The 20645-nt window shown below is 32.5% G+C and overlaps 1 protein-coding gene across 1 annotated transcript; it reads left to right on the top strand.

Moving 5' to 3' along the window:
- The first annotated feature begins 3006 nt into the window (after positions 1-3006).
- Positions 3007-18793, top strand: LOC126886555 (zinc finger protein 239-like). The gene is made up of 2 exons (XM_050653510.1): positions 3007-3326; positions 17602-18793. Exons 1-2 carry the CDS (start codon positions 3101-3103, stop codon positions 18174-18176), a joined length of 801 nt encoding a protein of 266 aa, XP_050509467.1. The 5' UTR covers positions 3007-3100; the 3' UTR covers positions 18177-18793.
- Positions 18794-20645: the final 1852 nt, after the last annotated feature.

Raw genomic sequence — 20645 nt, 5'->3', positions numbered from 1 at the left:
TCTCTTTGCAAAGACAATGACGTCGACTTTGCAAAGTAACAAGATACTTACTCAACACACACACTACACATTACTCCCCTGACTTAGTGATAAGTTATACAATTACGTGGCTAAAGGTTCTAGTTCTAAACCAAGGCCAAAATCAGAGAGAAAAAAAAACTATGGAGTATGGACAATTATTTACTTCTTTTAATGAGTTTAACAACATTCTAAAACAGTATGAAAAAGATAAGAGACAAAAATTCGTGATTAAGGGTAGCAGCAGTATTAAGATAAAACATACAGGGCGATTGATTAGTGTGATAAAGCTCAGTAGATCCGATATAGTAATAGATAGCAATAAAAGTTAATAACAAAAATTGTAGCAAACTTTAAGCTTTATATTAGAAAATTAGTTAGAATTTTACAGGGCGTTCGATAACATAGTAGCAGACCAAACTTATGTTTTCTAAATGGAACAGCCTATATTTTATTTTATGTTCGAAATCTTCTTAACTTCCCCATCAAAAAAAATATAAAGGTAAACGTAACAAGTTGTAACTCCCTGTATAAATAAAGGTAAACACAACATCACTGGTTTATAAACTAGTATAATTAACTTATGTATAAAAAGTATAAACACTGTTTTGTACATGTCATGTCAACTAATACAGTTTGACACATCTAAATAGTTCTGCTTCCCTTCCCCTAATAACAAATATGTTTATTCAAACAAACACTAAACATATCAAAATAGCGTGTACCAAAATATACAGTCACTGCGCACGCTAAATAGTGACGTCACTGGCTTGATGAAATTCAATTCGCGTGTACCTAACTTTTTTATTTGCGTACACGTTAGCGTGTACCTAGACACAGCGTAATAAAAAACATGTAATCGTATTTATTTTCCTTCCGTTTAGTCAGAGGCGCTGATGTCGGCATTGTGATTGGTGGAACATGACTTTTGACAAATCCTGCGCTATCTGTGAATCTGTGTTCTATCTGTAATCTGTGTTCTGTGCTATCTGTAATCTGTGCGCTATCTGTAATCTGTGTTCGTGTTCGTTCGTTCGTTGTCGTTCACTTATTTTATATGGTCGGTTATGTGATGTGTTTGGTGTTTGTGTTTAGTTTGTGTCACCATAAAAAGCTGATATTCAGTCGTGTTTTTTGATATTTTTGTTATTTCATAATCGAGTACCTTTTTAAAGGTAAGTTTTTCTGATTGTAGGTACTGTTTATCAAACAGTTTTAAAATACACATTTTATTTCGCGTTTTGTTGTTGAATGGCCGATCAGCTGTTGTGTGCAGCCGATAAATTCAACAAGTAAACATATATTTAATCGAAATTAAATACTCATATTTCTATGTAAAATGTCACATTATTGTATAAATAAATAATTAAGAAACAAAAGTTGTTTGTGTTTTACCTTTATTGTCCACTTGAATAAAATAATATTAAATATTGGAAGTACCGTATGGAGGCTATGGTGTACCTAGCGTGGAGGCTGGATAACGCTACCCTTCCTATCCAATCAACAGCAAGAACGTTTAAAATTTCACACCTATCATGTCGAAGCTACAGACCACTTATGTGGAGGCCAGATTTGTAGTATCCTTCCAATTTTCCAGGTGCTGAAATACAAGGCCAGATTTGTAGTATCCTTCCATTTAACCAGGTGCTGAGATGGCGCTGAAATACGTGACATGTTTTTTAAAGAGTAAGATCGCATTCTACCAAATCACACAACACTTTTTTCTATGCTGAAATACGTGACATTTTTTGAAGGGTAAGATCGCATTCTACCCATAGAGGTATATATTGACATAGAGAGAGTATCATTCAAAACGAAGTGACGACACCATCTTTTTTCTTTGGATTAGTGCTGTTTCACTCTTACGCATATTAAGCTGAGACAGTTGTCCTCCTCTTCCGTGCCTATACTCACACCTTAATGTCATCTTAGTTTCTTGGTACGATGTGTTAGAAAGAGATAGCGCAAACCAGTCGAAGAGATCTTGTCGTCAGGACACGCATAGTGAAGGCTCTCTCTATGCTAATATATAACTCTATGATTCTACCAAATCACACAACACTTTTTTCTATGGCAGGGTTACCAGACCTAGGAAATTTTCCCCAAACCTAGGGAATTTTGAGCCAGCTTAGGGAAAAAGGGAATTTTATTCAATTCTATGAAAAATCTAGGGAATTCTTAATATTTGTAAGACGATTTTAAAAAATCTGTTTGATTTTATAAGCTTTATAAAATTGCACATATATTATCTACATGAAAATCGTTTTATTCGCGAATTCGGGGAATCCCAGCGATGCGTCAAAGTTTAGAAGTGAAGAGAATATGACAGATATCGATTTTTACGATTATCGATTATTCCCAATTGGTTATCAAGGGCAAACAAACATCAATAAGGTTATGTAATAAATCTATAATTAATCAGGGTTTCTGATTTCTGGGTTGTAGGATTAAATTATTATCTATAATATATAAAATCCACGAAGAGATTTCTCTGGGATTGTGTTCTACCAGTTACCATAAAAATATTACTAGATTATTAGATAACCATAAATGTTCGATTTTTGATTTGGTGTGTCGCTTGTCAACTATAATCGATTCGAATCGATCAGTGTTTCGATCATTTTTAATTTTGACCATTTCGGACATTTTACAGTTTGGGAGTACAATGTTAGAAGTGTACAATATTTTCCGTACAATGCTAGGATTGCCCAATTTTGGGCTTTGCTAGTAGTTCATACAAAAAATACTGGGTCTACTCGCGGAGGACATCCTGAAATTAACCAGAGGCAGTACGCCTGCGCATTAGCTGTTCAGGTGGAAAAAGTTGACCTTATCCAATGCCCAGTTTTGTAATGCGCATGCGTATATTGAAAATATATAGGGAACTCTAGGGTAAAAATGGTTGTCAACTTGTTAGGGAAATCTAGGGAAATTTTGACAAAAATTCTAGGGGAATTAAAAAAAATCATCTGGCAACCCTGTTCTATGGTGTGTGACGTGTGACGTCGACGTGTGATGATAAAATTATTACTATTACATACATAAAGACATAAAATATTAAAATAAAATCAATTTTAATCAAATGGAAGTAAAGCAAGAATATAGTGAGACCTGTAAAGTAGAGGTAGAGTATAAAGAAATGGATGATCCCCTTTCAGATGGTTGTAAATGTGAAATTAAGGAGGAACCTAAAAGAGAAAGTACAGATGTTATGCTTGATTGTTTAGTCTTACAGGAATTTCCCATAAAGAGTGAAATAGAAGAAGATGGAAATGAGCTTACCTGTTTTAAAGAAGAAACTAGAGAAGGTACTTACTAGGTATATCATGACCTCTTCAGGGTAATCTGAATCACTATCACTTATTGAAAACTATCCAATAACTTATGTATGATGTATGTGCTGGTACACTCAATATGTAGATTTTCAGTTTGTAGTAGATTTCTCTGATTCTTTGGCTTTTGACTGCAGATGACCCAATAAGTCAAATGCTCTTGCCAGTAGTGCTGGTTTCTCTTCAGTACCTTCTGATATATGCTCCAATCTATTCAACACACAATGTAATTGAGATGTGAACTTGTTATAATCATTACTAGCTTCAGTGTCAGTAAAGGCAGAAATCATCTGATCAAGCTCATTGAGTTTTAACTTCACAGCAGTCACATCCTCTTCAGTATTATAAGGATACAGAGGGTAGCTAATACATGGTTAATTTTAATATATCCTCTCTTTTAATTGTATGTTACAATATTTTCAAGTATTTATGAAAGTAAAACTGAGAGATATACCCTAGGTTTGCTTTCAAGATGCAGTAGAAATAAACAAACCAAGACACGTTAAATGCTACTAGGAGCACTCCTGAATCATAATTTACAATGTATAAACTTTGGAAATCATGATTTGGGATTTACAATGTACTATATACATTGTAAATTATGATTGGGTTGTGCTCCTAGTGGCATTTAACGTGTCTTGGTTTGTTTATTTCTACTGCATCTTGAAAGCGAACCTAGTGTATATCTCTCACAGTTTTACTTTCATAAATACTTGAAAATATTGTAACATACAATTAAAAGAGAGGATATATTAAAATTAACCATGTATTAGCTACCCTCTGTAAACTACTCTAGATTGAAAACTACTTCGTCTTTCAATGCCAGATGGCGCTAGCCACCTACTATCATCACTTCAGTTGCAATGGGTAGGAAAAGCTCTTGATGTGAATCAATTAAAATATGGAGAACAGTGCCTACGTTCTTTCCGATGAGGCTCCAATAAGAGCCGAAAATTGCGATTCAAGGGACTGGACTGCACTCCGTATTCTAATTGAAAAGTAAGATTGTTTTGCCTTCGCATTGCAACTGAATAAAAATGGTATACATTTTTATTTTATAGTCGTATTACTCCGTAGAGTAACTAGGTGCATTTTTCCGTTGGAACTTTACCAGCTGCAGAAGGGGATGTGAATTGCATAGTGTAGAATTCCTTCCCTCTCGTCTTCACTGCAGCATCCATTTGACTTGCAAATTGTAGAAGTCTTGGAGGTGTCACCAGGAAAGTGTACCAATAAGTTTTCGATTTAAAAATCTTTTAGTAATATTTTTAATATTAATAATTTACTATTAGGATTGAAAACTACTTCGTCGTTCAATGCCAGATGGCGCTAGCCACCTACTATCATCACTTCGGTTGCAATGGGTAGGAAAAGCTCTCGATGCGAATCAGTTAAAATATGGAGAACAGTGCCTACGTTCTTTCCAATGAAGCTCCAATAAGAGCTAAAAATCGCGATTCAAGGGACTGGACTGCACTCCGTATTCTAATTGAAAAGTAAGATTGTTTTGCCTTCGCATTGCAACTGAATAAAAATGGTATACATTTTTATTTTATGTCGTTTATATTGACGTGTGCGCAATTTTTTGCTGAATTCGCCTGTGTTGAAATCTGAAGAAATATGTAACTTGAGTTACAACCTTGTTCGATGGGAGTGTCGATATAGTGGTTTGGATATTGTAAATGAACAACGTTTCAAGAAATAATTTGGAAAAAATTCCAAAATCCTGTTGAAAAATAGTTTCTGGGTTGACATATACCATCATAAATATCAGAGATTTTAATAGTATACAAAGAAATATCTGCACTTAAACATGAGTCCGCTTTGGGCAATCGGCATGCGGATTAATCATATACACTAGCAAAATGTTCGGCAAACAAGTTAGCTATGTTTTGGGTATTATCTGCCATTTGGTTATTAAGGTACATGTGATTTGGAACATTGTTTGATTTTTTTTATCATTAATATTAATATATCTCCAGAAATGTGCTGGATTATCCTTTAGGTTGTTACCAACAGTTTTGATATAATTAGAGTGACATTTTTGAGTTTCTACTTTAAATTTAGATCTTAAGTCAGAAAATATCAAGTATGTAATCTGTTTCAGACTTTGTAAATATTTTTTGTGACTAGTTTTCTTTGAAATTATTAAATTTTTTAAATATGGGGAAAACCATTTTGGAAAGTTAGAGCTTTTAATGCATTTTCTTGGAATAAATTGATTAAAGACAACATGTAGAGTTTCATAAAACTTTTGTACAGCAGACTCAATATTTAATTCATAAAATAAGTTGTTCCAATTAATACCTGCCAAATAATGATTTATCGCTATATAATTAGGTACCATCTCTGAAGTCAAAATAGTATTCTTCATAATATGTTAGGTTAATTTTAGCAAGTTCTCAGGACAATCCACACAAACTCCCAGCTCATCATTATACCATATCGCCTCAGGTAAATTATAGTCACCTAGTATTATAAACTTGCTATCTGTGTGTCCTTGGTATATGGTATTGACAGATTTACAGTGAATTATGTAGCATTCCATTGAGGATCTAGGTGGTAGATAGACTGCACCAATAATGTAATGTTGATAATTTAACACTAATTCCACATATTTGTTCAATGGTATTATTAGGAGGGAAAGTTTTGACCTAAATCTATCAGCTATTGCAATAATTACTCCTCCACCCCGCTTTTTAGAACTTGTTGCCATGCTCCTGTCACAACGATACATAATATAACCACGAAATTTGATTTCATGTTCTGAAAACTCATCACTCAGACTCAACCATGATTCAATAATAACTAAGTATAATATCATATGGGCAATTTAATATTGACATCTCTAACTGCCGAAATCTTGTTCGTAATCCTCCCATATTATGAAAATATGTTGTTAATGGGGCACTTTCCTATGCACTTTTGGAATTATCCCCATTGGGATGTCTGTGGTTACCATTGTGAGAGTGGGTATTAGGTTTTTTTATAATTTTATGAATCCCATGTATTAGTGGAATAACCAAATCTGTCTCACCATTATCTCTTCTAGTTTTCAGCTCAATCTGTACTTCTCTCAGTGTTTTTTGTTGCAGTATTGTTAGATCTACATTAATCCTAATATCATTACCCAGAGATCTTTGGCGTTTCAAACACTCACCAACAAACTTCTTATCTGAAAAAATCACCTTTAGCAGCCTTAGACATTTTTTGCAGAGTAGCTGTTATCATAAGGTTATCATGATTTATGCGCTCTTTGACATCCTTTGATTGTGATTCAGCTACATTAAACATAATGATACCATTGGATCTCGTAGCACGATCAGAGACATGTAAAGAGAATAGACTGGGCTAGGGATATGCCACTCAATGCATTGGGGTGTAACGTCGATATCAAGTACGGTGGTCTAGCTATCTTTGTCTGTCATGCGAGTGTGAGCGTATCTACCAAGAGGTGGGAGTAATGGAACGACAGTGACACACAGGCGGCGGTCATCATATACTAGAGAGAGAAAGTTTAGTGCCGGTAGAGAGAGATAGATAGACCACCGACCAGAACTGCTCCGCGTTACGCTATTTTTCGGAGTTGGCCAAATCTATGTGTATAAGATCTTTGAGCACGATCCTGTATTTCACTCAAAACGTCAATTGTGTTGTTTCCGTTTGGCATGTTAGTGTTTATTTTCCCATCGCTTTTCATTTCATTAGCCTCATTCTGCAGTTTTTCAATTAATTTGAACAGCAAATTATTTTACAAATCAGCAAATAAAAATATACCTACATATTTATTTACAACTACACTCCATAACCACTATACCAAGATAATCGGTTTAAAAATCGAGAGTGACTATAAATATTTTTAAAATCGATGTACCGTTTAAGAAAATTGTAAATTACACAAAAACTATGACTCCTAGTTATAGACCACTATATACCATTCGAAATAGGAACCTGTGTTTAGTATAATCATTGATTAATATAAGTACATGGTGTTCTAATAAAATAACCTAATAATCTAATAATAATAATCTAATAATAATATTATGCTACATTGAATAATCCGATAATGAAACTGTAAATTTTGAACACCCTGTAAATAAATGTGTAATAATCAATCATGGAATGCATTAATTATAAGATAATTACCAGACCGTATTGTCATGAAATGACAATGTCATACAATGACATTAATTAACTTCATCTTTTGTTTTAAAATCGATTTACAGATTAAGAATTTAAATAATTGTAAATTACGCAAAAACTATGAGCCCTAGGTATAGGACATCCATATACCATTCGAAAGAGGTAAATTTGTTAAGTATAATTATTTACAGTAGACTCTCGATTATCCGAGTCTGGATTATCCGAGCCCCTCGGTTAACCGAGGCAAAAGTCATAACTGGTGAGTTACAACTTTCAACTTTGGCACAACATCGCCGCCTCAAAAAGATGAATGAAGCTTACGCAAAAATCAATAAAACACTTTTTAAAACAGTAATAATGATAAGGTAAATGTTTTTATCTTTTATAGACAGTACTGTATTAGTTTTGTCATTAATATATCCACAGTTATGGTTATTTACGTGTTTTTATATCAGTATAACCAATCTCAGTGTTAACCGAGTTTTTCCGTATCCGAGGTAGTCACGGTCCCAGTTACCTCGGATAATCGCGAGTCTACTGTATTAATATACATGGTGTTCCATTTAAAATAAGCATCATATGACACATTGAATACTTCAATAATGAAACTGTAAATTTTGAACACCTTGTAGACAAATGTGTAATAATTAATCATGGAATACATTCAACCAATATCCAACAATTTAGACGTAAAAGTAATATTTTTATAATTTCTTAAATAACTTGAGAATAAGCCTTCTTTCAAAACTTTACATTTTAAGAAAAGTCAACATAACTCGGAACACTGTACATAGGTATAGGGAAGCCTTCTGAAACCATACCTTATTTTTTGCGGACAATTAAAAAATGCAATAAAATACAGGGTATTCCACAAGAAAAAATATAACTTTGATACGCCGCCATTTATTGGGACACCCTGTATATTTCAAAATAATTTTAAAATGTAGCTTTTATCAACTTACAAACTATTAATTTAAAATTTTTTTCAAATCTTTTACCATTTCGCTGTAATCTTCCGTCCCGTTAGTGGTGACTCACCCTGTATATACAGGGTGTCCAGAAACTCTACCGACAAACGAAGACAGGAGATTCCTCAGATAATTTTAAGACAATCTAACCCAATTCACCTAGTCCGAAAATGCTTCCTAAGGGAGCTAGAGCTCTTTGAAGATGGCGTCATGTACTTAGTTTTTCTTAAATACCTCCAGAACGCTTCTATCAAGAAAAACGAAAATTGGTATGTATATTTACTTTCTAGAAATGAATCGATTCAATCCATTGAGAATTTGTAGTACCGGTCATAGGCGTCCGTTTTGGGTAGGACAATGGTTATTTTATCGCCTAACTTTTTTGTATTTAATTTTTAAACATTTTTGACTCTGAATTATTAAATTGTGAGGTATTCTAGTACTAAAAGGTACTCTTACTTTAAGTCGATAGGATACACCGTTTTCTAGAAAAATCGATTTGAAAATTTTTCGTTTTTTGAATTAAAAAAAAAAGATTAAAAATAAACTATTTAGAAAGATGAAAACTGGTACATTAAGGGCCGGTTGTTCGAACGCTAATCAACAATGATCATTATCAAATATTTAATTACTGTCACCAACTGTCAATGTCAACTTTGTTTGGGTTGCTAAAAACATAATTATGGATTACAATTATGAAATTAGTTAATCAATTATGTTAATAATTGTTATGTTAATTGATTAACTAATCTCATAATTATAATCAATTATGTTTTCAGCAACCCAATAAAAGTTGACATTGACAGTTGGTGACAGTAATTAAATATTTGATAGTGATCATTGTTGATTAGCGTTCGAACAACCGGCCCTTATTTATATTCCAGAGATTAATCAATTTGATTAATGGCGAATTTCTAGAAACGGTCATAGGCGTCGGTTTTGGGTAGGTCAACAGTTATTTTATAGCATAACTTTATTGTCTTTATTTTTTAAGTATTTTTGACACTAGATTATTCAATTATGAGATATTCGAGTACTAAAAGTTACTTTTGCTTTAAGTTGGTAAAATACATCGTTTTTTTTTCAATTTTTTTTTCAAATTCTCAAAATGAAAAACTTTCAAATCGGTTTTTCTAGAAAACGGTGTGTCCTACCGACTTAAAGTAAGAGTACCTTTTAGTACTAGAATACCTCACAATTTAATAATCCAGTATCAAAAATGCTTAAAAGTTGAAGACAAAAGAGTTATGCGATAAAATAACCGTTGCCCTACCCAAAACGGACGCTTATGACCGGTACTAGAAATTCACAATTGATGGAATCGATTCATTTCTGGAAAGTAAATATGTATACAAATTTTCGTTTTTCTAGATAGACGCGTTCTGGAGGTATTTAAGAAAAACTAATTACATGGCGCCCTCTTCAAAGAGCTCTAGCTCCCTTAGGAAGCATTTTCGAACTAGGTGAATTGGGTTAAATTGTCTTAAAATTATCTGAGGAATCTCCTGTCTTCGTTTGTCGGTAGAGTTTCTGTACACCCTGTATATGGACCGGTCACTCTTGTTAGAGTATAGGTCGCTCAAATACTATAAGCTCTTTTAATCCTTTTCACGCGGTGGATTAGTCCACAGTTTTCTTTTTCGTCGTTCATATGTTGTGATGTTTTTTTGCCTTCTCTACTATCTTCTTCCACTCTCTCCGGTCCTGAGTCTTCTCTTTCCAGTTTGCAATTTCCATCTTTGATAAATACACTGCGGTGCAAAAAAATCGATCCACTAAAAATTTGGTCATTTTTGATGTTTCGAATTTCCTAAACCTGTTGTCCGATTTAAGTGATTTTTTACCACGTTATAGCCTTATCCCTGACAATATCTCTGTAATAATATTGTTGCTAGACAGTCAAACTATCATTGTATACCGGGTGTACGAATCAAACTGTGTTTTTTTTTTCAAAGTTCGCATCACCCTGTGGACTATTCTGGCATTTATAAAATACTGAAATTAAAACCCAACTATAGCCTCAGGTTTTCTTAACATTTTGTCTTTCGATTCATTCGCTTATGTTGGATAATAAAAAAGTTAAGCTTCTCTCGTGAGCTCCGTGAGCTCCTCTCCTCCGTTGACGATCAGTTCGTTGTTGATTTCATCTGGCCCTGGCGTTTTGTTTACTTTTAGTTGTTTTAATACCTCCATGAATTCCTGATAAGTAGGTGCGCCTTCCTCTTCATCTCTATTATCTCTTATATCCTCAGCCTCTGAATATACCTTGTTGTTTTTGTATAGTTCTGTGAAATGTTTTCCCAATCTTTTTTGTTAATTTTTGTGACAGTTTTTTTGGTACTGTATTGTTTTATGTATTCGGACAATTTCTTGTTGTCTTTATTATTCGTTTCTAATTCTTGCATTTGTTCAGAGATCCATGTGTTCTTCTTTCTTCTATAGAGTTTCAATGCTTCCTGTTTTGCTTTTCTATATTGGTCCAGTTGTTCCTGTTCGTCACTATGTAGCCATTTGTTTCTTGCGAGGTGCTTCTGTTGACTTCTTTGGTGACATTCCTCATCAAACCATTCTCTCGATTCTTTGTTTTTTTGGAATCCTATTATTTGTTCTGCTGTCTCTATTATGCTGTTCTTTATGTTTTTCCATTCCTCTTCTATTTCTATGTTTTCGTACCTTCCCAGTTTCTGTTCCAGTTGTTCTGTATATTGTTACTTTGTTTCTTGCGTTTTCAGTTTGGCTATATTCCATTTCCTCCTTTTCTTTCCTTATGATTATTTGCTTTGATTATTTTCATCTTAAGTTTTGCTATCAACAATATGTCATCAGTGTCCGCATTTGCCCCTCTATATGACCTTACGTCTTGTACTATTTGTGTCCACTTTTTCGAAATTAGAATATGATCTATTTGGTTTCCATCCATGCTTCCTGGTATCATCCATGATATTTTGTGTTTTTTTTATGTTTATGCCGAGTACTAACTATATATGTGTTTGTTGCTGCTGCTAGGTTGCAGATTTTTCCTCCATTATCATTCTTAGTTTCATGAATGGTTTCTTTGCCCGCTACATTACGATTATATTCCTACTTTCCGATCTTTGCGTTAAAGTCACCCAATATTATTAATATGTCATTCCTCGGAATATTTTCACAGGTTTCTTCCAAGATGTCGTAGAATTCTGCTTTATCTTCCTTGGCTTGCGTCTTCCGTGGGTGCATAGCAATTGACTTTTGAGATGTTGGCTTGTTTATTTTCTATTCTTATGTAAGATATCCTTCCATTAACTGCTTTGAATTGTATCACTTTTTCCCTAATTTTTTTGTTCACCATAAATGCCGTACCATTCGTTCCCTGTTTGTTTTCTCCCGAATAATATATGCTAATAGACGGAGAGCTAGAGCCGAAAAGTCATCGTCATAAATAATATGGAGTTTTTCCTGTGAAATTTATCAATTGTATATTGACAATTATAACCCTTTTCAGGCTGACACCTCAGTGGATACAGGAAGTAGCAATAAGGGATGAAAGGGGAAAGTTAGTGAAGTCATTAAAGGTTTTCACCTCCTATTTTGTTAAACCTTGATCGATTTTAATGAAAATTGGTGACTAGTTAGAGCATACCTCAAGAAACAAAACTGATTTGGTGCCAACTTGCACTATTACCCTGGTGGTGGATACCACCCCTTCCCGGGGGTGAAAACTATTTTATTAAAAATAACCCCACAAATCTATAGAGGGACAAATTTTAAGTAAAATTTGTTATATCATGTTATTAAAATAAATCAATACTTTTTGAGTTATTAAAGATCAAAGATTTGTCTATTTAAGAGCACATGCGTGAAGTTATGGATGATAAAAAGAACATATAGTGCAGTCACTGAAGGTTTTCACCTCCGATTTCGTAGAACCTTTATCGATTTTCATGAAAATTGGTGAGTAATTAGAGGATACCTCAAGGAACAAAGGTGACATGATGCTAACTTGCGCTTTTACCCTGGGGGTGGATGCCACCCCTTCTCGGGGGTGAAAATTATTTTATTAAAAATAATACCATAAATCGACAGAGGGACAAATTATAAGCAAAATTTGTTATGTAAAGTTATTAATATAACTCAATACTTTTTGAGTTATTAAAGACCAACAATTTTATTTTTTCGTAAAAAATGCATGTTTTAAATCGGTTTTTCACGTATAACTCAAAAACTATAAGCTTTTGGAAAAAGTTATTATTACTGAAATTGAAGATAATAAAAAATTTAATACATTTCTCACTTAAAGAACTAAACTAATGTTAGTTCAAAGTGAGTTATTGGCAATTGAATGTGTATTTTTTTCGACGAGTACTCAACTCTAAGTATTCAAGCTTAAATAACGGGAAAACGGTGCAATCTATAAAATATACCTGCTAAACATTTGTCAAAGTACTTCAGAATACCTATCAAATGAGCTTAAGAACAAGTTAATGGCATCAAAATTAAGCAAGTTATGATGAAAATAAGAGAACCCTTTGGAATTTTGTAGGAAAAAGTGAAAAATCAAACATACGCTATTTCCACAAAAAATAAAATTTATAATAATCCTTACAAGAACTTCTTTATATTAGCATAAGTAATGATTTCAATAATTTTGACCGGTTTAAAATGCATATTTTTGAACAAAAGGTATAATTTAAAAAAATCATAATTTTTAAAATTATTGTAATTTTCATATTCTTTTGATAAAAACTCCAAAAATACTCAATACACGTAAAAATGATATATAACCAAATTTTAGTTTTTTTGTGACAAATAATTTACCTGTTTTACTATTTCTATAGGGTAAAAAATAACCGAGTTAGACACGTTTAAATCTTAAATTTTGCTGTGAAAACCATGCAACCGGGGCCATTTAACCTTTTATTAAAAAAAAAATAAGGAGTTTAACAGATTAAGCTTAACGTGGTGAAATAGCACTTGAAATTAACTTTCAAATGGTTTTTAGATGAACCTGACGTCTTAAAAATGAACGGAGTTATTAAAAAAAAACAGTAACATTTTTTGGAAATATTTTTAAAAGATAAATTTTGAAAAAATTTTGGAGCATAAATTTTAATGATATGAACATGTTCGGGGGCTCATTTGATAGATATTTTTAAGTACTTTGACAAATGTTTAATAAATTTATATTATAAAATGCATCATTTTCCCATTATTTCAGCTTGAATACGTAGATTTTTTTACTCGCCGAAAAAAATATACATTCAATTACCTATAACTCACTTTTAGTTAATACTAAAAGGTTTTTCTAGCAAGGAGTTTATTTCATTTTTTATTAGCTTCAATTTTGATAATAACTTTTTTGTAAAAACTTATAGTTTTTGAGTTATTGATGAAAAATCGGTTAAAAACATGAATTTTTCTCAAGAAAAATTAAAATCTTTGATCTTTAATAACTCAAAAAGTTTTGATTTATTTTAATAACTTTATATAATAAATTTTGCTTAGAATTTGTTCCTCTATCGAATTATTGGGTTATTTTCAATAAAATAATTTTCATCCCCGAGAAGGGGTGGCATCCACCCCCATGGTAAAAGCGCAAGTTGGCAACATGTCACCTTTGTTCCTTGAGATATCCTCTAACCACTCACCAATTTTCATTCAAATCGATGGAGGTTCAACGAAATCGGAGGTAATAGTTCATATTCACCTTCATTGACTCCACTAATATTAATTAATTGTATGTTAGTAAAATATTATTTTTATATTATTTCGATATTTAATTGAATTTTTTCTATCAATATAAACTGAATATGTCCAGAAACTGGGGGTGTCCAGGGTATATAATAATGGGTACATTTCACATAGTCGAATACATTTTTGCTAAATTTATAATATTGAAATAATATAAAAATAATATTTTACTAACATACAATTAATTAATATGTTCTTTTTATCATTTGTAACTTCACGCATGTGCTCTTAAATAGAGAAATCTTTGATCTTTAATAACTCAAAAAGTATTGATTTATTTTAAGGCTATGGGTACATAATTCGCAAATATTTTACGTGTATCCCTACTTTATCTGTCTTTACACGGCAAATTACGTGTAGTAAAATTCACACTGGTATGGATATGTAAACATTACTAGAATGTCATTCTACTTGAAAATGTCATCATTAATTTAAAGAGATGGCTTTTGAATGTTCTTGGATAACTGTTATTTTTATAATTGCAAATTATTAATTCAGTTAATAAATGTGATAATTTTTTCACTAACTATGTATTCAGTGATTGTAATAATTTATTTGTACAACAAAAACTAATACTCAATCGAGAAAAGAGGAAAAGTGTTAAAGTGATTTTTTAATAATATATTGTTATGGAACGCTTACAATTTTGAACATCTTTAACAACAAAATACTTGGATCACAGAATATATTATCCTGATGTATTCTCTGCTTGGATCTTCCACAAATAATACACAATAAATAACTTTTTATTAAGTTCACGTCTTAAATCAATTATTTATCAAATACACTATATTCAATAATATTTAATCAATAACTCAAAATATTCCCGATGCAATGTCAAATATTTAAAATTGTCACTGATTGTCAGTGTCTGACTGACAATATATTATGCTGACAATATTATATTCGGCTGAGTGCGTTGTAAGACAAAGATAGATTTGGAAAATATTACCACGGCATTGTGTTCATTTTTTTCGATTCCTGAAAAAACCAATAAATATTTTTGAAAAATTTAAACGCAGAATGAAAGACTAAATTATTACCGAGGGCCGAAAGTCCCTTAGAATAAATAAAAAGTTTATTTTGAATGAGATATTTGAAATTAAAAATCACACTAAATTTTCTCTTAGTTTTTCACCCCTGTAACTTATTAAAATAAATATTATAGAAGTTCTCAGGGACTTTCGGCCCTCGCTAATAACGTAATCTTTCATTCTGCGTTTAAATTTTTCAAAAATACTTATTAGTTTTCTCAGGATTCGAAAAAAATGAATCCCCATTTGAATAGCATTGCAGCCGAAAATACGTACCGATCCTCTTAATAACATGATATAACAAATTTTTCTTAAAATGTGTCCCTCTATCGATTTGTGAGGTTATTTTTAATAAAATAGTTTTCACCCCCGAGAAGGGGTGGTATCCACCCCCAGGCTAAAAGTGCAAGTTGGCACCAAATCATTTTTATTTCTTGAGGTATGCTCTAACTAGTCACCAATTTCATGCAAATCGATGTAGGTTTAACAAAATAGGAGGTGAAAACCTTTAATGACTACACTGACTTTTCCCTTTCATCCCTTATTTCTACTTCCTGTATCCACTGAGGTGTCAGCCTTAAAGGGGTCATAATTATCAATATACAATAGACACATTTCACATGCCAAACTCCATATTACTTATGACGATGATTTTTCGGCTCTAGCTCTTAGACTATAAAGTTTTTCTTCTCAATTTTTCCTTCTTTCTTCCATCGTATTTCCTGTAGGGCTAGGATTTCTAGTTCGTATTTTTTCATTTCAAGGGCTATTTCTTGCTTCTTACCTACTGCTAGCATGGTTCTAATATTCCAGGATCCCATTCTAATGGGTTTCGTTCTTTTCTTCTTATTGAGCTTCTTTCTTTCTTTTGTGTGCGTTAATTTGTTTTCGTTAACCGTTTGCATTGCCGAGTCTGTTTCCAGTGGTACTATCTTTTGATTTTCATCATCTAGTTTTTTGGGAATGCTTCTACTTTACCGTCTTTTCTCCATCTCCATTTTTCATTACCATCCACGGTTAATCTCCCTTTCATTTTGTCCTCATGTTTTCTCCCCATTGTCTCTTAATTCCTTACACTTTGCTCCTATTTTCTTCTGAATATTTCTTTCTAAGACTGTCATATCCTGGCTTATGAAAATCTTCTCCCTTTTGATATGTCTTAATTTACTTTTCTTCTTCATCACCTTATTTTTTTCTTCTATACTTTCCATTTTCAATAGACAAATTTTATTTCCCAGTTTAACTGCTTTCTCTATTTTATGTTCTCTTCCAAGCGCTGTTTGATGAAGTTTGTCATTTTTTCTTTTAGTGCAGCTTCATCATTCGTATCTATTTTCAGACCCGTTATTACTAGATTATTTTGCTTTATTTCCTTTTCACACCGTTCTACCCTAATTTCCAAAATATTTAGCTCTTTTTGTTTCCTCGAGTTCTGTCTTTACCTTATTGTTTTAAATGATTTATGCACCATCTACTGGCACCGTGAAAATAAAAACATGGCCCCACTGCTGCAGTGGTTGGGACTAATAGATCCTGAAACATAAAATTTCAAAGTGATTATTGAAATATAAGTTATTTCCTATACCATCAACTAGGATTTTTGAAAAATATTAAAATTTGGAAAAATGATGAAGTGTTGAAATTTTTTTTTAAAATTAGCTAAAACATTTTCAGTTTCAAAAACCGCCGAATTGACATTTTTCATCTGATCAAAAAACCCCTAGTTGATGGTATAGAAAATATCTTATATTTCTATAATAACTTTAAAATTTTATGTTTCAGGATCTCCATTTGTCCCAACCACTGCAGCAGTGGAGCTGTTTTTATTTTCACGGTGCCAGTAGATGGCGCATAAGTCGTTTAATTTTCAATATTTTTTTATGAAAATTATTTTACATATACATATGTGTGTGTGTGAAAAAATGGCTTGGATGCGGTTCCGTTAGCCACAGATTTTTATTTTATTTTTACCTCAATGGTACTTCTTTTTATAATAAATGCTAATGCAAATTTTCCAAAAAAGTATATGAATTTCGTACTTTTACACTAGGATAGCCCCTTAAGCTATTAACACATTTTCCACTTGCTATTAATCAACTTTTTTTGGTACGCGGGATCCAGGCCTAATAGTAGATACAGTGTTACAACGGTGTAACCAGGATGATCCTAAGGGGACGGTTACAACTACTGGGGGTTTCTGGAAGTATGGAATACCGCCAATTTAAGCTCAAAGTACATCCCAATGGGGATTATAACCCCCCTCCCCCTTGTTACGACAATGCCGTGTTATTTCTTGCATTTATTCTCATGAACTTAGTTTTACTATATTGATTTTAAAATTTTTTTGTAGTAAATGTTTATAATTGATTTGTATTTTAGATTTTGCTCAGGAGGAGAACAAAATGGAAATTATAGAAACAACATACGCTGATGAAGGAGCTTACAATTGTGACATTTGTTTTAAACAGTTTAGCAAAGCAGGTTCTTTAAAAAAACATTTGGTAGTGCACACTGATTTGCACAAGTGTGAAATTTGTTTTAAGCAATTTACTCAAAAAAGTCATTTGACATCACATATGAGAGTGCACACTGGAGAAAAGCCTTATAAGTGTAAAATTTGTTCTAACCAGTTTACAGAAGCAGGTACTTTAAAAAAACATTTGAGAGTGCACACTGGGGAAAAAACTTACAAGTGCGACGTTTGTCTTAAGCAATTTAGTGAAGCAGGAACCTTGAGAAGGCATTCAAGGATACACACTGGCGAAAAGCCTTACAAGTGTGAAATTTGTTCTAAGATGTATAGCGAATCAAGTAATTTGAAAAAACATTTGAGAGTGCACACAGGGGAAAAACCTTACGAGTGTGAAGTTTGTTTTAAGCAGTTTAGAGAAGTACATCATTTGAAAACACATATGAGAGTGCACACTCCGGAAACCATACTGGGACCCCACTGAGAAAGATAAGATTTGTAGGTTTGGATAGTTCTGTACAGAGAACATCGAAAAATGTCTTTAATGAGCCATCTACTAAAGATATTTCTAAAAATCATCCACAACCGAGTTTTTTTTAAATTTGGAGTCTGCTATTAGTAATAAACAGATGGGGTTCAGAAAAGGACTAGGTACTCGAGAAGCTCTTTTCGGTTTGAATGTTCTTACACAAAGATGCCTAGACGTTAATCAAGACGTACATGCATGTTTTATCGATTTTGAAAAAGCGTTTGACAGAGTAGGGCACGATAAGCTAAGAGACATTTTTGAAAGAAAAGACATAGTTAATAAAGATCTGCGAATAATTCTCAATTTATATTAGAATTAGAAAGCTAACATCAAAATAGAAAATGAGGCATCACAAGCAATAGAAATACGTAGAGGAGTACGACATGGATGCATTTAGTCACGACTGTTATTTAATGCATATACTGAAAGGCCAGGAATCCCTTTTGCAAGCATACGAAGAAATCGTAATCAATCGAAGGTACTAGTTTCAAGAAAAGTAGAAGAATTACAACGATTACTTCTTCTTTTGTACTTCTTTTTAAAATAAATGCTCATGCAAATTTTCAAAATAATTGGTACAGTACTTTTTATTTTAGAAAAAAACTTCCAAAAAAGTACAGTGGATCCAAAACCCTTTTTTCAGTGCGTCATTAATTTTGACGTCATAGGATTTTAGGAATGTCGCAAATCATTGCATGACATTTTAGTTACATCTGACAGTTGTCAGAATATTTATATAAACATCAATATTTATACAAATATTTGCCAGCATATTAATATTTAAAATAATTTACTGTAAAAATAAATATAAAATCAAATTTTACTACACAATGTTCGAATATACCAATGACATAAAATATTTTTATATTTACGTCGGTGAAAAATACTAACCTAGAAATTACAATTGCCATTTTACCATATGATATTGTAAAAATACTGTCACAATCGTTTACATTTGCGCCAAATTATTTTTATTCGCATCATTGATCGCTATTTAGAGTGTTGTAATCGCCAACCAATTATACATTTATAACTAAAGTCGTTTTAATATGCACATACCCGTCAAGGAATACATAATTTTCTGAGTTCAATGTATAATAATCACAGAGGTACGTTTTTCCCTGTAACTTCCAACTGCAATGCGTTACAGAGAATTCGATAATCTGTGACACACTGAAAAAAGGGTTCTAAAATGGATCTGACATAGGTTGTACAAACTACTTTAGATGCATGCACAAGCTGATAAGGACCGAGTATTACGAATTATAAATCCCAACATTCACAATCTGGTTAATATGGTTGTTAAATCAGAATTGAAACGAATCCCTAAGTCCTTTATTTCAGTAACACCATGATACTATAAATAACATTATTTATAGTATCATGAGTAACACCCACGAATTAAAGACACATCATTGTTCACATAATAGTAGTCATAATTTAATTGAGTTTGTTTTCTTGAGAAACTTATGCAATGACGTTTATTGGGATTCAATGGGAGAAGGTTAAGAGATGACCAATTGCTCAATGCATCAAAGTCGTTCTGAAGATTAAAACAGCTGTTTATGTCTTGAACTGTTATAAACATTTTCAAATCGTCAGCAAATAATAAAAAAGAGCAGTAATTAAAAATGGAATTAACATCATTAATGAACAAATTAAAAATAGTCGGGGCCAGATGGGCACCCTGAGGAACACCGGAAGAAACCTGTATATTATTTGAAAAATAATTCTTTATTTTGACTTTTTGTGTTCTACCAACAAGAAAGCTGCGCAACCAAGATATGAGGTAAGACGGAAATCTATAGACATCCAACTTGAATCATAATAGCTCATGATTAACCCGGTCAAAAGCTTTTGAAAAATCTGAATATATAACATCAACTTTTTGACCATTTTTGACTGAAGTAATTAGATGATTGTGGTAAATATTGTGGTCGATTTTCCACTTATGAAGCCATGTTGCTGATAACTACTTTTGTGAATTGGTAATGGTATAACATAACTGTCTTTCCAGAAGTCAGGACATTGTTGAGTTTCAAGAGAAATAATATTTGCAAAGGCTTCGACAAGGAATAAATACAGCCTTTTAAAAGAAACGAAGGAATGCCATCAGGACCAGAGCTCAATTTATCTTTTAGAGAACAAATTCCAGTAAAAATCTCTTCAAGTCAACAAAAGAGTTGGGTGTAAAAGAGAAGTTACCTATTCAAATGAACCTTATCATTAGAGTAGTTGTTTGCAAAGTACTTTGCAACCAATGTGGTGATAGATTTACCACCGAAACCTTCGTTGTCAAAAGACATAAAATCTGGTATATCAATATTTTTGTTAACTCAATTAAAGTAGGACCAAATTTGTTGCGGATTATTTGATACAGATGAGTTGATGTTATTATATAATTCATGTAGCAGGTTTGAGAAT

This window comes from Diabrotica virgifera, chromosome 6 (assembly GCF_917563875.1).
Source record: "Diabrotica virgifera virgifera chromosome 6, PGI_DIABVI_V3a".
NCBI lineage: Eukaryota > Metazoa > Arthropoda > Insecta > Coleoptera > Chrysomelidae > Diabrotica > Diabrotica virgifera.
Note: the sequence above shows the minus strand (reverse complement) of the source record. Positions and strands in the feature narration are given on the sequence as shown.